The sequence below is a fragment of the Nelumbo nucifera genome, chromosome 2 (genome assembly GCF_055504915.1).
Source record: "Nelumbo nucifera cultivar China Antique chromosome 2, China Antique-T2T, whole genome shotgun sequence".
NCBI lineage: Eukaryota > Viridiplantae > Streptophyta > Magnoliopsida > Proteales > Nelumbonaceae > Nelumbo > Nelumbo nucifera.
Genome location: NC_142650.1, coordinates 56423525 through 56438445, shown reverse-complemented (window position 1 = coordinate 56438445; position 14921 = coordinate 56423525). Strand labels below are relative to the sequence as shown.

At 37.1% G+C, this 14921-nt stretch overlaps 1 protein-coding gene across 1 annotated transcript; it reads left to right on the top strand.

Moving 5' to 3' along the window:
* The first annotated feature begins 4438 nt into the window (after positions 1 to 4438).
* Positions 4439 to 12675, top strand: LOC104587369 (serine carboxypeptidase-like). Its single transcript, XM_010244954.3, has 10 exons — positions 4439 to 4702; positions 4852 to 5260; positions 5774 to 5942; positions 9843 to 9962; positions 10843 to 10986; positions 11079 to 11229; positions 11453 to 11541; positions 11647 to 11905; positions 11996 to 12129; positions 12233 to 12675. The coding sequence occupies exons 2-10, from the start codon at positions 4950 to 4952 to the stop codon at positions 12350 to 12352; spliced, it is 1497 nt and encodes a 498-aa protein (XP_010243256.1). The 5' UTR covers positions 4439 to 4702; positions 4852 to 4949; the 3' UTR covers positions 12353 to 12675.
* The last annotated feature ends 2246 nt before the right edge of the window (positions 12676 to 14921 follow it).

The window sequence follows — 14921 nt, the reverse complement described above, 5'->3', positions numbered from 1 at the left end:
TTGATGTTGATTTTTGGCAATACTTAATGCTGTTTGAACCCATTTGATGGTGGGATTCAATCCTTGATGCAACAGACAGCTTGCAATTTAATAAACTCCAAACCTGCCTACATATCCTGTCTCCAAACCCACAATGCTTAAATATTTTGTTTGGGCATGGTAAGGTTTGAAGCATTTAGATTGGATTTTTTTTTTCTTTTTTGTACTTGATTCAGGTTACTGAATTAATCTTGATTTGTAACTGAACAACCCACTCTTTTTTATAGAAAGGAAGAAGATAAAACCACATCAGCCTGGGGGCAGCTAAATTTAAATTCAACAGATCAGGGGATCAATTGGAATGAAGATTACTCTCTCTAGAAAATCCTTGAGCTTCGTGAACCAAGTCCTTGACCATGTCAATGAGTCTCCATGGGCTTTCATTTTTTCTTTTTGAGGCTGTAGATAACGACCCTTATCACCTTCAATGGTTATCCTTTTGAAAACTCTCTGTGTAGCCATGATGTGGGCTTCTTTCGCTGCCCACATTTCAGCTATATTGAATCAATGATAACTCCTTTTTTTGGCTATTGCTCTTATGATGTTGCCCTTGTGGTTCCTCACGATGCATCCTATAGCACATTCGCCTCTATTTTTTTAGGCATCAAAGTTTATTTTGGCCTCAATTTGCATCTCCCATCTAATCCAGCTCCATTGTTTTGTATGACTTTCCACCACTAAACAGGAATTTGATTCTACAAACTCAGCAAATTGCTCTCCAGCCTTTTCTAAAATCTAACTAGGGCCGTTGTTTCTATTTTTTTTTTTCATTTCTACATTTTCATATGAACCACCAAATATTAATATAGAACACCTCCCACAGGTGTTCAATCTTATTCTCTTTTCTGAGATTTAGGGTCAGTTTGATTTACAGTTGGAACCAGAATCAAAATCTTTCAGAATTGAAATCAGAATGTTCTATTCCCATAATCTGTTTTAGTTCAGACAGAAATCGGAATTAGAATTTGAATCAGCTGGAATGGGATTTCATTCCTAAGGGAGGGGGAGGGAATGGACATTCCTTCAAATGGAGAATGCCATTCCACCAAGAATGAGAATAAGATTCCAATTCCGCTCAACCAAACAGTTAATTCCGATTCCAGACCCTGGCATTAGTTTCATCAAGATCCCAAGAGTAGTGGATACAGCTCAAAGCTAACCACACCTGAGTCAATGGAAAATTTTTCTTTTAACTAATTGGTCCTTTGCTAGAATCCTATCGTTTAGCAAGCCAAAAAAAGGCTTTTATTTTGGGTGGGCTTTTCATGCACCAAATTTCCTTGAAGACATTTTTCTTGGTCTCCTCTTCCGCACCACCACTTTGTCTAAAATATTGGGATCTCTATTGGCGTAATTCCTGAAAGACTTAGCTGGGTTTTTTATTGTTCATTCCACCTTACAGTTGGAACAGTGATAGGTGGGGAATGTAACAAAATTCAAAAAGGGTAATGAATCATATGTGGAGGTGTTGGTAAATAAAACCCAAAAAACTAACAAAAGTCCATGGATGGACTTAACTCAAAGGTTTCCCTTTTATTTATTTGAGTCCATCATCATCTAAGCCTTGTTTCAACTGGCGTTGGTGATTTATAAACTGGAAAACTATATGAGGTGGGTTACATGTAGACCTATCAAAGAGTTGACCCAACCCGCGAACCCGACCCAACCCAACCCAAAATAATAGGGCCAGAGTCTCATATGTAGCAACCCGAATGTGAAACGACCTGAAAAACTGGGTTGGTTGGGTTGGGTCGGGTCATGGGCCAACCCGCTGACCCGATTGTCAAGTCTAATTGAGATTTTTTTTTTTAAATTTCAATTATTTTTTTGGGATGACCCGAATTGACCCATGGGTCAACCCTAACCTGAACATTTAGGGTTAGGGTCTACCATTTGGCAACCCAACCCGAAATACCTTGACCCAACCCAAACCCGATCCACCCAACCTGATTGCGAGGTCTAGTTACATGAATTCTATTTCGCCATTCCACTATCTTTTATACCACATTCATTGTTAAATGATGAGCACGGATTTCCTATTTGAGTTAGAAATGCTAAAATGCTAAATTATAAGGATTTTTTTTTTATTTTGAATTCAAATTTATTTAGCCCCTGCTTTTCCAAGCGAGACGCCAAGCCTTGTGTTTGAAGTAGCCGAATGCTTTGCTTGTGCATATACCAGTAAGAATTGGGAAAGCCTCGTGGTCTAAGTTTGATTAGAAAAAGGGTTCAACTATGACATTGGAAAGGCATAATACTGGAAAAACTTATAGTCAATTAGACCTATTTATGGGCCGGATAGCTTGATGGGCCTGTCCACCCTGACTCATTCTTGGTCAGGCTTAGACAAGATGTTAGGTCCGTGGGCTTGAGCTCAGACTTTGTCCTAAAACACTAGGCCCGACTTTTTTATGGGCCAAGCTTAGGCTTTTTTAAAGCCTAGTCCAAGCCCGAGGGATGAGCCCAACTCGATAATGTTTTATATAATAAAAATATATATAATACATATATATTTTTTTTGTTTATCCCTCCTCTTAATCTCTTTTCTTAAGCCATAGTGAGATCTTTCAGTATTTTTTAGTCTTGAGGTTGTTTAATATAAATAAATTAGTTTTATTTCGAGTAAAAAAAATTTTCTTGCCCAACTTTCTTGGTTGGGATTGGGTTGAATATTCTATCAATATTAGAGGCAAAGCCCAGCCCAGCCCATGAACAGGTCTACAACCAATTAATTGGTATTATAAATGAGGTGGTCAATCAGGCAGCATTCATCAAAATTCATAGGGGTTCTGATTGGTCAAAATTCTTGTGGTACCATGTATTTCCAGTATCAAAGATTTTCTTTTAGAAAAAGATAAAAATACAATATGGATTCAAGGTGAAAGAAAATATAAGAAGAGGCTTGAAGGTTTCAAGTAGTTGGGAGAGAGATAAATGGTGATTGTAGGGGTGCAAGTTGAGAAGGTTTTAGTTCATCCCCAAGAATTGGGATCAAGGCTTGAAGTCAAGCCTGATCTGCCATTGCCTGTACTAAAATTTGATGCATTTGGATTGGGCTTAAGCCCGGGCTGGGCTCAGGTTAATCAATTAAAATTTAACATAATGTGTCTATATGACTGTGTTAGGGAATAGGGATGGCAACAAGGGTGGGTTCAGGGGAGGGTTTTGTAAATTCTAAACCCTACCCACCTCCCTAAATCTCCCAACTCATACCTGCCCTAAAACCCATAGTGGGTTGGATTTTGAGAATCCAAACCCTCCCCATACATGAAAATATAAAACCCTCCCCACGTTTAAGGTTAGGGTAGGTTGGGTATAGAATTTGCATATAATTTCCTATTATTTCTTATTATATATAAGCAATAAATAAGTAAAATAACACAAACAAACAATAAAATTTCCAATTTTTTGATTAAAACATATAAAAAGCATATAATCTATCAATTATCCATCACATAAAATTCAAAATATCATTAAACTCAAAACTTAATACATAAATTTTATATGCTTTCTAACAATATGCAGGTCGGGGAGGGTCAGATTTAGCTTAATACCATACCGTACTCATACCCATACAGGTTGTAAAATCACAAAACCATGGAGGGTAGGGGTGGGTACCCATGGGGTAGGGTAGAAATTACCATCATTACTAAGCCCGGATTTAACATAAAATTAAAAAAAAAAAAAAAAAAACTCAGTCCAAGGCCTAAAAATCCAATCCCAATCCCAGTCCATATAAATTGGTAGACTGGGACCGCCCGTACTTGGTTGGGCCCGCTCAATTTGCTCCCATGGTATACATGTCTAATTTAACGTGTGAAGTACAATCATATTTGATATTTCCCTCGACTTCACGTCAAAGATAACTATCATCCCAAAATTTTAGGCCCCGTTTGGTTAATAAGAATAGGGGCTGGAATTGTAATCAGAATTCAGAGTAGGTTATCCAATTGTTTGGCTGGTTGGAATTGGAATATCATATTTCCCATTTAAGGAAACAGCCATTCCCTGTTTTTCTCTTGGGAATAGAATTTCATTCCTGCTGATTTTAATTCCCATTTCCATTCCTGTATGAATCAAAAATATACCATTTCAAAAGATTTCAATTTGGATTCTAATTACAAACCAAACAGATCCTTAATCCATTTATTTTCTTTTTCCCACCCTCTCTCTCCCCTTAATCCAGCAGAAAACTAGGGATTAACTACTAGATACCTTACTTTCGCGGGAGGGAACCCCAAAAAACATCTACACAAAGCTTAACTCCAGACGACCAGTCGACCACCATGCAACTCATGTGCCCTTCCAGGTTCCAGGTCCCTACTGCCTACCCAAAAAAAAAAAAAAACAAGAAAGAAAGAAACTACACAAATATCACGCAATTCATCAATCAGGATGATCGTTACCAAGAGGATCAGATCCTGACCACCAGATTTAACATTCATGTGGACCCCATCTACCATGGTGGATCCCACAGAAATTCCATCGCTGCGTTGGACAACCTCTCTGATAGCGTATACGTTTTCAACGGACGACTGACACGCAAAGCAACGCTAAAAAACTCCCTCTCTGCTTTGTCCTCCCCGTTCTCCTCTAACAGTCTAACCAGTAACTACCTTACTACTTCCTGCCTGGACCAGAGAATGTTAGTTGGAAAAGCCAAGTAAGCTCTCTCTCTCTCTCTCTCTCTCTCTCTCTCGCTTGCACGTTTCGTTAGTCGTTTCCGGTGAAGTTTCTTTAATCTCTAAGCACTTTTTCTTTAAATATACTTTAATCGTATTTACTAGTCTATTATTCCTTCCGCTTTATCAGACAGGTCGGTTTTCATCGCTTATAAGAGCTCCCACTGAACCTTCTCTCATTTTATCTCTCTGTCCAAATCCCAACAAGAAAACAAAAAACCAAAAGAAATGGGGAGAAATCTCTCTTTTATGTTTCTCTCTCTTCTCCTTCTTCATTCTTCCCTCTCTTCTGCATCGGTTCCTAATGATCTTCGCCTTCCTTCCACTGCAAAGTTCCCAACAATACAAGCAGAAAAGTTAATCCGGGATCTTAACCTCTTCCCTAAGGATGCCGTTGACGTGGTTGGTGACTCTTCGGTTGCTCCGAAGCTCGTCGAGAGAAGGTTTAGCTTCCCAAATCTTGCTGACCCTAGCGTTTCCTTGGACGATCTCGGTCACCATGCTGGATACTATCGGCTTCAGCACTCTCACGCCGCCAGGTATTAGTTAAACCCTAGAATTGTTAATCCAAAAATGAATCACGATGGGGAGGGGTCAGTTCTCTATGGAATTTTGGTTATTAATATGAAAATTCGGGGCTCAAATGGGAATTGAACAAAGAAAATTGGTACTTTGCATTGGAATTTGATGCCAATTACTTGAAAGTTTAAGCCTTCAACTGAATTTGCTTGCATGCAGTTGTACCGATGATATGATGTCAACCTAAATAGCTAATTAACTCGTATATGCATAATTGTCCAATTTAGTACGGGTTGTGTTAGACATGGATGCCTGTTTGGTAAATAAATGCGTGCACATGCTAAGGTTGATTCTCATGATCAAGTAGCTTAAGGGAGAATATTTGTAAACGCCATGTAAATATCCTTTTTCTTTGTTTGTATTTGCTAACAGATGCTTGCATTGATATTTTTGCTTAGTTCATTGCTTCCCAGATACAAATTATCATTCTGTTTCTACGTAGTTCTTCTGAATTCTTTCATCCACTTTTTTAGGATGTTCTACCTTTTGTTCGAGTCGAGGAACAGCAAGAAAGATCCTGTTGTCATATGGTTGACTGGAGGGCCAGGTTGTAGCAGTGAATTGGCTGTTTTCTATGAAAATGGGCCTTTCACCATTGCAAAGAACTTGTCACTTGTCTGGAATGAGTATGGCTGGGACAAGGTATGTATTGTTTTTTCTGTCTGGTTTCCTCTTTATGCTGAGCTGAATAGGGCTTTTCATTCTAACACGATGCTTTTAAAAAACTCATACTTTTTTTTCACCCGGGGGGGGGGGGGGGGGGTAGTAGTGTTATTTAGGTGATAAAGCCTTTCTTTTTGGGTTACCTTGCTCCTTGCTGTGATGTTTATTTATTTTTTAAGGAAGGCCTACCAACCAATTTAGGTGTTGTTTAAGTAAACCTTGTAAAAGAGTTGAAAGGTCATCTTGGTAAACTAATCTTCAATTTTGAGAGCCATGATAATGATGTGTTGCAATAGGGCTTCAACTGGTAGTCTTCATAATAGTCTTCCTTGCAAGATGCTTCAAGATACCTGTTCTACTTCCATTTCTTTTAATTTTTATGAGCAGAATTGGGAATAATCTCTCTTTATGGCAGATCAAGGGCTGCTCCCCTTCATTTGTTCCTTTTCTTCTCAATAGTAACTCCCCTCTCAATCTTTCTAGTACTAGAATAACAGCTGCATTGTTTCTAGGGCTGCAAAGGTATCCGATTGTCCAAATTCGAATTCAAATCCGATCCTATAAAGGGTGATCTGAATTCGATTTGTTATAATTGGATCAAAATATGGCTCCACTCATATCCAATTCGGTTCAATTTAAATATAGATGTTCATATATACTTAAAAATTTATATTATATCTATCAGTAAAGTTGGTTTGGATGTTGCATTTTCACTAAATTGTCATAAGTTCAAGTTACATACAAGTAATTTTCAATTCATTTTGTTCATAAAATATAACATTGAAGTCATTTTTAGTTCATTTTATTAATAACACATAATAGTTTGGTCATTTTTAATCTAATTTATTTATACTATTTAATATCCAATTATAATCCGAATTTGATTTGAATCCGCTAGATAAATGTGATTCTAATTTAAATATAAATGAATCAAATTTGGACCTACCTATATCTGATTCAATTCGATCCGTTTGCAGCCTTTACTTCTTCATTTATTTCTTATCTTTTCTCTACAATTAACATATATGTGCCTATCACCTTTTTATTCTTTATGGTATTTATCATAATAGGGGCTCAATTTCTTAGCTTTTTCTTCTCCATTCTTTGAATTATATCACTTGCATATAATTATTCTCTTAGTATCTCCTTCCATTAACAAAATAGCACTCCACACATTAGTTTTATCATCAATTACTTAATATAGCTTTTGTTCTACTTTTAGTGTTTATGCTAAATAGCCTCTAATGTTTAGTTGTTTACTAGTCCATAGTTGCTACTTCAACTAGGGAAACAAACTAGCAAAAGAAGCTAGTATAAAAAATCACGAGTAATGCTTGGGCGGGTGTCTAGTCCTAGGTGACGAGGCCCTCCCTTGTTGCTTAGCCTTGCCTTGCTCCTTGACAACTATTGATGTGAGGTACATATTGGTCCAAAAAAGGAAGAGATGCTTATGTTTATGCTTGTCTATGTATAGTAGTTTCAAAGTTTGAAGGAAGTGGAACTTGTCTGATGGTACTGATACTAGTCCAAGAATAACTTCTGTTGTGCTTCCTCCTGAGTTAATTAGTTAGCTCAGCATTTCCAATATTCCTTTCTATTGTCTATCTTTCATTTTCCTTTTGAAGAATTTGATTGCAACAGAATGAGGACAGTTGTCATATCCCATGGATGCAACCACCCAGTTCACTATACCTTGATAATCCACTTGTCAATTAGAGTGAATACTAAGCCTAAGAGTCAAATTTATTTTCAGGAGAAAATACTTGCACATGAGTCCAAGATATCTTGTAGAACCAAACTCTTGACACAATCACACAACCAAGTCAATGCCATTGACCAGTGTTGCTGTCATGATTTTATGAAATAAACACATGGCCAATGTTGTCAAAATCTTACAATTTACAATACGATTCATGATTTGAATCATGAATCCCAAGGGTTTCGATTTGAATCTTATGTCTAAATCCTTTTCTACAAAAATCTTACGATTTTTGTTTGAATCCTACGGTTTGATTCATAAATCTTATGATTTTTATGATTCACTATGATTCAAATAAATTCAATTAAGAATTAGTTCTCTACTTTGTTTCTTTTTTTGTTTATGTTTAATTTTGCCATGGGAGACTTTTTTTTAGAAAATTACGTATTTACATTATTCAAGACTAGAAATTGAGTTTATTTTCTATCATATGTAAGTTAAAGGGCCATTGTATTTAGATTTGTTTGATTTTCAAGTCAAACATGATTATATAATCTTAGGCTTCTATTGTATAAGTGATAAATTCTATTGTTTTAAGTACATATATGGTAGATATAGATAAAAAATAGGGTAAAATCACTTTCCTATATAATATTTAGCCTTTTAATATATCTATATTTAATTTTTTTGACAAGTTTGTATAAAATAGAAATAATCTTACAATTTACGATTCAATTCAAATTTCTCTACGATTTACGATACAATTACGATTTTCAAAACATTGCATATGGCATTATCATCTTAATTTTGGATTTTATTTGAGCCCATTAGCTATTACTACCTATATTTGTAGAGAGTTGCAAACTATGGCCAACATGAAGATGAGTCATGGCATAATGCTGATATGAAAATTGATAACAATAACCACCTGTGCTTTCTAATTTCTTTCTTGACTCCTCGAAATTGGTCATTTGCCATATTATGGAAGCAAAATGTAATCTAGTGAGCTTCAATGCAGCTCGGAGATGCTTCATTTCTTTTAAATAACTTCAGCTACCTTTTTCATATATGTAGTTGTACATTCGTCATCAGTTAAAAGAACAACAGTATTTTATAGAACAGAGTGTTGGGCAATCAAGAAACATCATGTCCAAAAAATGAGTTTAGCAGAAATGCAAATGTCAAGATGGATGAGTGGGAAATTCAGAAATGACAGAATAAAAAATGAACATATTTATGGGAACCTAGGAGTATCCCCAATAGGTGAAAATATGATTGAAAATAGACTAAGATGGTTTAGTTACATATGTACATCCCCTCGTGTACTTTTTTTGTTCATAATATATAGTCACTTTCCTCAAAAAAAAAAGTTACGTGCAGAAATTAACAATGGATATGGCATTGTTGCAAGTTGAAGGATCTAGAAGAGCTAGGGACGAGCCAAAAAGGACATTGGTTGAAGTAGTGGGAAATGATTTGAGGGCCCATGATTCAACAATGGACATGGCACTTAACAGAGTTGAATGGTGCAACAGGAGTCATGAAACTGATCCCATTTGGTTGGGATGAGGCTTAGTTGAGTTGCACATGTACCATCTCATAGGGGCTTGCCTGGCAGAACCTTATTCCACAGATCCTGGGCAATTCCTCATGAACCCTCTTTTCTCTAAACCATTTGACTTCTCTGGGTTTGCATGCACCTAGTGTCTCATTGCATTTGACTTCTAGGAAAAGCAAGCTAATCTGCTCCTTTTTCTGAATGTACAAGCTTCTTCTGGAACATTAAATACAAGTGCAGGAGCAATGAAGCAGCAGTTTGCTTTACTGCAATTTATGGAGGTGCAGGCAATGCTAGGTTTATCAAGGATGCATTTGAAATATGATACTGTTGAATGTTGTAGGGCATTGTAATTTGCAATTATATTGCTTGTTTTTATTTTTTAATCAGAAATTGGTCATTTTATTGATTGAGAGAAAGAAAGTATACAGATTGTATGCCTTGCACGGCTTGTAGAGGGTAGCAAGCTAGTCAGTCTATTTCTTAGTTATAGTTTAGAATTATATTAGCCATATGTATGTGAAAGTTTGCTTTATGTATTACTTGTTCATACATAAACATGAAATGCATTTTGATTGATTGTTATGGCAGCTTTAAGATACCTTTCATTGTCACTCTGCAGACATCAAACCTTCTATATGTTGATCAGCCTACTGGAACTGGTTTTAGTTATAGTTCTGATAGACGTGACCTCCGCCACAATGAAGAGGGTGTAAGCAACGATCTATATGATTTCATGCAGGTGTGTTTTTTTTTTCTCCTGATATGTTACTCTCTCTTAAACATATATTTGATGTGTTGTTTATGTCTTCTTTCCAACCACAGGTACCATGTCTGAAACAAAGAACAGAAAACTCCTTATTGTCCAACTTTTAATTGGTTTAACCTAAAATAAAATCCCCCTTCCCAAAAAACGAAAAAAAAGAAAAAAGAAAAAATAGATGTAGGAAAAACAAAATATAGAAGGAAAAATAGTATTCTCAGATGGAAAAAGTTCATTAGGTTACAAAATTTGATGAGAAATTACTGATAAGGACTTACAATTAACAATTATGGAATAAAATCTTTGTGAAAATTTTCCTCCAATGAAAACTTGTGCCAACTAGGTCCTCTTTTAGATTCAACCTCTTTCCAGCCACTTCTGAAATGGCTTTTTAGTTAGACATCCAATAGCTTTTCTATTTATTGTTATTATTGTTTAGGAGAACCTAACCAAAGACGTAATTTTTCTTTATTTTTGTTCTTTTTTTTTCAAAATCAAAATGTATTTTCTTTCTTTTATTTTCATTTTTCATCTTTATTTTATTTAATTAATCACTAATCTATTTGGATATTGGACAACATGATTCTAAAAGGTTAAGTTCTATACGTAATAATAGGGAGAAAGAATAATAAAGGAATATTTTTATTTTTTGTTCTTACTCATAAAATATTGAATTAATACAAAATGGGGTTTGCGCTAGCTTTAGGCCTTGGTGAGCATAACTTTAAACACAAGGAGAATTAGTGCAAGCAGTTTTGAGCACTATCCTTAAGTGGCATAAAGAATTGAAATGATACCTTTTTGATTATCTTCCGAAAAAGTACCTGGCTTGACAAAGGATTCTTATGCGTGATGTTAGGCATTCTTTTCTGAGCATCCTGAGTTTGTGAAGAATGACTTTTACATAACTGGAGAATCATATGCTGGGCACTACATTCCTGCTTTTGCTTCTCGAGTTCACCAAGGAAACAAAGCAAAAGAAGGGATCCATATTAATCTGAAGGTACAACTCCTTTTCTTTTTCTGGATTGGAGTTATATGTGCTTTATTCAGCTTGCTTTCTTTGACTTGTGCAAATTGGAAATGGTTAAACAGGGATTTGCCATTGGAAACGGACTTACTGATCCTGCAATCCAGTACCAAGCATACACAGATTATGCTTTGGAAATGGGAATTATTAAGGAAGCTGACTACAAGAATATTAACAAGATGCTACCAGCATGTGAACTGGCAATAAAACTTTGCGGTACTTATTCTTAATTTCAGAGACCTCACCAAATTATTTTATATTCATCATAACTCCCTTATCTTGCTCTATTTCAACATAAGTGTCCATGTAGATTGCTCGTCAAAAGCCATTTTTGAAATGATTTACTTGTATATGAATATTAAGGACTGTTAAAATATTTTTGGTTGGCCAATACTGCACAGATCCATCTAATTTTCTTATAGTGGAAATATTGTTTCAGGCACCAATGGTAAAATCTCGTGCATGGCATCATATCTTGTTTGCAATACCATATTCAGTAAGATCATGGGGCTCGCTGGTGATACAAATGTAAGAAAGACCATATATCCATTCCATGTCTATATTAGAGACCGGGCATTGAAGAAGTATTGACCATGTCTATGGCAATGACTCTGTTATGTCTTTAATCTGCAGTATTATGATATCAGAAAAAAGTGTGAGGGGAGCCTCTGCTATGATTTCTCAAACATGGAGAAATTCCTGAACCAGAAGTCTGTAAGGGATTCCCTTGGAGTTGGGGACATTGAATTTGTCTCATGTAGCCCTACCGTATACCAGGCAATGTTGATGGACTGGATGAGAAATCTAGAAGTTGGTATCCCTGCTCTTCTGGAGGATGGAGTGAAGTTACTTGTATATGCCGGAGAGTATGATCTGATATGCAACTGGCTTGGTAAGTTTCTAGGCTTCAACTCAAAAGTCTCCATTTTTATTCGTTGAGAATGCTACTTACCTGTATTGGGTGTTCATTTTTATTGGGCAGGGAACTCTAGGTGGGTCCATGCCATGGAATGGTCTGGTCAGAAAGCTTTTGTAGCATCCCCAACTGTTCCATTTTTGGTCAATGGTACAGAAGCAGGCCAATTGAAGAGCTACGGGCCTCTCAGTTTCCTCAAGGTCCAATCCACACCTCTTCATCAGATAGTTTTTACAAGTTTCTGTCAGTTAACCATGTATGAACGTATCAATACTGATCTGCATTGGGGTTGTCTGAAAACAGGTTCATGATGCCGGTCACATGGTTCCTATGGATCAACCCAAGGCTGCATTGGTGATGCTGAAGAGGTGGATGCAGGACAACCTTTCTGAGGCACCAGAGAATGGGGTTGCTGACATGTGATGCCCATGACCTCAACCATGATAGTTGCTGCCACTAGTGCCTCTTTAATGTTGGCGTCTTCTGTATGGCTTTAGAGATGGTGTTGTGGTCTTGGTCTGGATGCAAGCGTCATATTTGCTCCTCCCCTCAAAGGGCTTGTGAATATTTTGCCCAAAACACTAGGGTATCTGATCTTCTTCTGTGGCTGCGGTCTGCCGGGGAAGTTAGCTGGTTTTAAAGGATTATAATTCAATAGGGTATAAAGAGTGTGATGGTCCAATACTTGTAGTTTCTATCCTGTTACACTGGAATGAGTAAGGCTGGCAAACTTTGCTAATTTCACACTTCTGGTACTTGCATTTGATAATTATTCGCCCTGTCTAGACCTGGCAATTGGGTTGGGTCAAGGTACTTTGTGTTGATTTCGGGTCGGGTTGTTAAATGCTAGACCCTAACCCTAAATGTTTGGGTTCGGGTTCGGGTCATCCCAAAAATAATTGAAATTTAAAAAATTAAAGAAAAATTACATGAAAAATGTCAAAATTAAAAGAATTAACCTTAAAGTTTTAAATATAAATTAAAAAATTTGGACATTTAACAATTTAAAGACTAAACAATAAAAAGTAAAGACTAAATAGAAAAAATTAAAGAGTGGAAATTTCTAACAATACATAAATAATCCCAATTAGACTTGACAATTGGGTCAGCGGATTGACCCATGACCCAACCCAACTCAGTTTTTTTTGGGTTGAGTCATTTCACATTCAGGTAACTAAATATGAGACCCTAACCCTGTTTTTCGGGTTAGGTTGGGTTCGCTGGTTGGGTCAACTTTTTGTCAGGTCTAACCCTATCCTGTTAAGAACCTCAACCATGCATACGTCCATACCATAACGTCATAACCCAATCCAACTTCCACTCGATGTTTTGAATCCTACTCTAATGAAATCACAGGGTTGCTCAGGTCTCGGGTTCATGTCACAGCCCACCCTATCAAATTATCAAATAAATTCCTCCTTTGCGCATTTGATCCCTTTGCTTCAATTAGAGAGATTTATGAGTGTAATTTCTATGGTACCTAGAACAAACAGTTTCAAAACCACGACCATATACTGCTGCAGCTGTATAGGCCCTTTCCACATTCTATAAAATTATAAATGGTAGCCAATCAACTTCTAGGAACGACCATGGTTCAAAGTTTAGTTCCAATCGGAACTTGGAGAAGCCTATCACAACAGATAATAGAGAAGATAAAATGTGTTGAAGTTTGACCTGCCATAGAATTCTGTCTTGTTCGTTGACTGTAGAGTAAAGTAGACAGCAAGAAGTAGGAGAGGAAAGAAGAAAAGAGAGAAGAGGGAAAAGAGAGAAAGGCTGGTTCGAATTAGGGAAAAAAAGTTAATCCCTTGATTCGGCCAGACCTATTATTATATTATTGACTTATTGAAAAAGACTTGAGTGCCCTTCTTTAAGTAAGAGGCACTCGAACTAACATAACAGTACACATCAGCATTCTCAACAAGTACAAAGACAGAAATACCCCTTCACTAACACCACTAACACTCCCCCTCAAGCTGGTGAGTATATATCATATAATCCCAGCTTGTTACATATGTAGTCCACTCTCCCCCGACTCAAGCCTTTTGTAAACAAGTCTGCCCACTGGTTTCCCGTACTAACATATGCAGTTTCTATCACCCCATTCAGCACCTTCTCTCTCACAAAATGACAGTCAACTTCGATGTGCTTGGTTCTTTCATGAAACACTGGATTGGAAGAGATATGAACCGCTGCCTGATTGTCACAGTAGAGCTTCATTGGAGTACTGATGTCATATCCTATCTCCTGTAGAAGGTTCCTCAGCCACACTAGTTCACAAGCAGTATATGCCATGGCCCTATATTCCGCTTCTGCACTGCTTCTTGCCACAACTGTTTGCTTCTTACTTTTCCATGTTACCAGGTTACCCCCCAGAAAGGTGCAATAGCCTGTGGTAGATCGTCTATCAGACATAGAACCTGCCCAATCAGCATCGGTGTATCCTTCTACTACCAGTTTTCCACCACTTCTGTACAGCAAACCACGACCAGGAGCTCCTTTCAGATACCTCACAATCCTTAGCACTGCATTCCAATGTGGGACCAAAGGTTTCTGCATGAACTGACTCACCACACTAACTGCAAATGAAATATCTGGCCGAGTAATGGTTAGATAGTTTAGTTTGCCTACAAGTCGTCGGTATCTTCCAGGCTCTTCAAACACTTCACCTATATCACTGCTCAGCCTCGTATTTGTTTCCATAGGTGTCTCAGCCGGTTTAGTACCCAACAATCCTGTTTCTTCCAGTAAATCAAGCACATATTTCCTCTGGCACAAATTAATGCCATGCTTAGATCTTGCTACCTCTATGCCCAAAAAGTATTTCAACTTGCCAAGGTCCTTTGTCTGAAAGTGTTCCTGTAGGAATGCCTTCAATCTGTCAATGCCCATTTTATCATTCCCAGTCACAACGATATCATCCACATACACCACCAATATTATTTTACCTGCCGAAGAGTCAAGACTGAAGACAGAGTGATCAACTTGGCAC

Coding starts and splice junctions, on each gene's coding strand:
- LOC104587369 (XM_010244954.3), top strand. CDS start 4,950: ATGGGGAGAAATCTCTCTTTTATGTTTCTCTCTCTTCTCCTTCTTCAT. Junction 5,261..5,773: donor CAGCACTCTCACGCCGCCAG/GTATTAGTTAAA, acceptor CCACTTTTTTAG/GATGTTCTACCTTTTGTTCG. Junction 9,963..10,842: donor ATCTATATGATTTCATGCAG/GTGTGTTTTTTT, acceptor GCGTGATGTTAG/GCATTCTTTTCTGAGCATCC.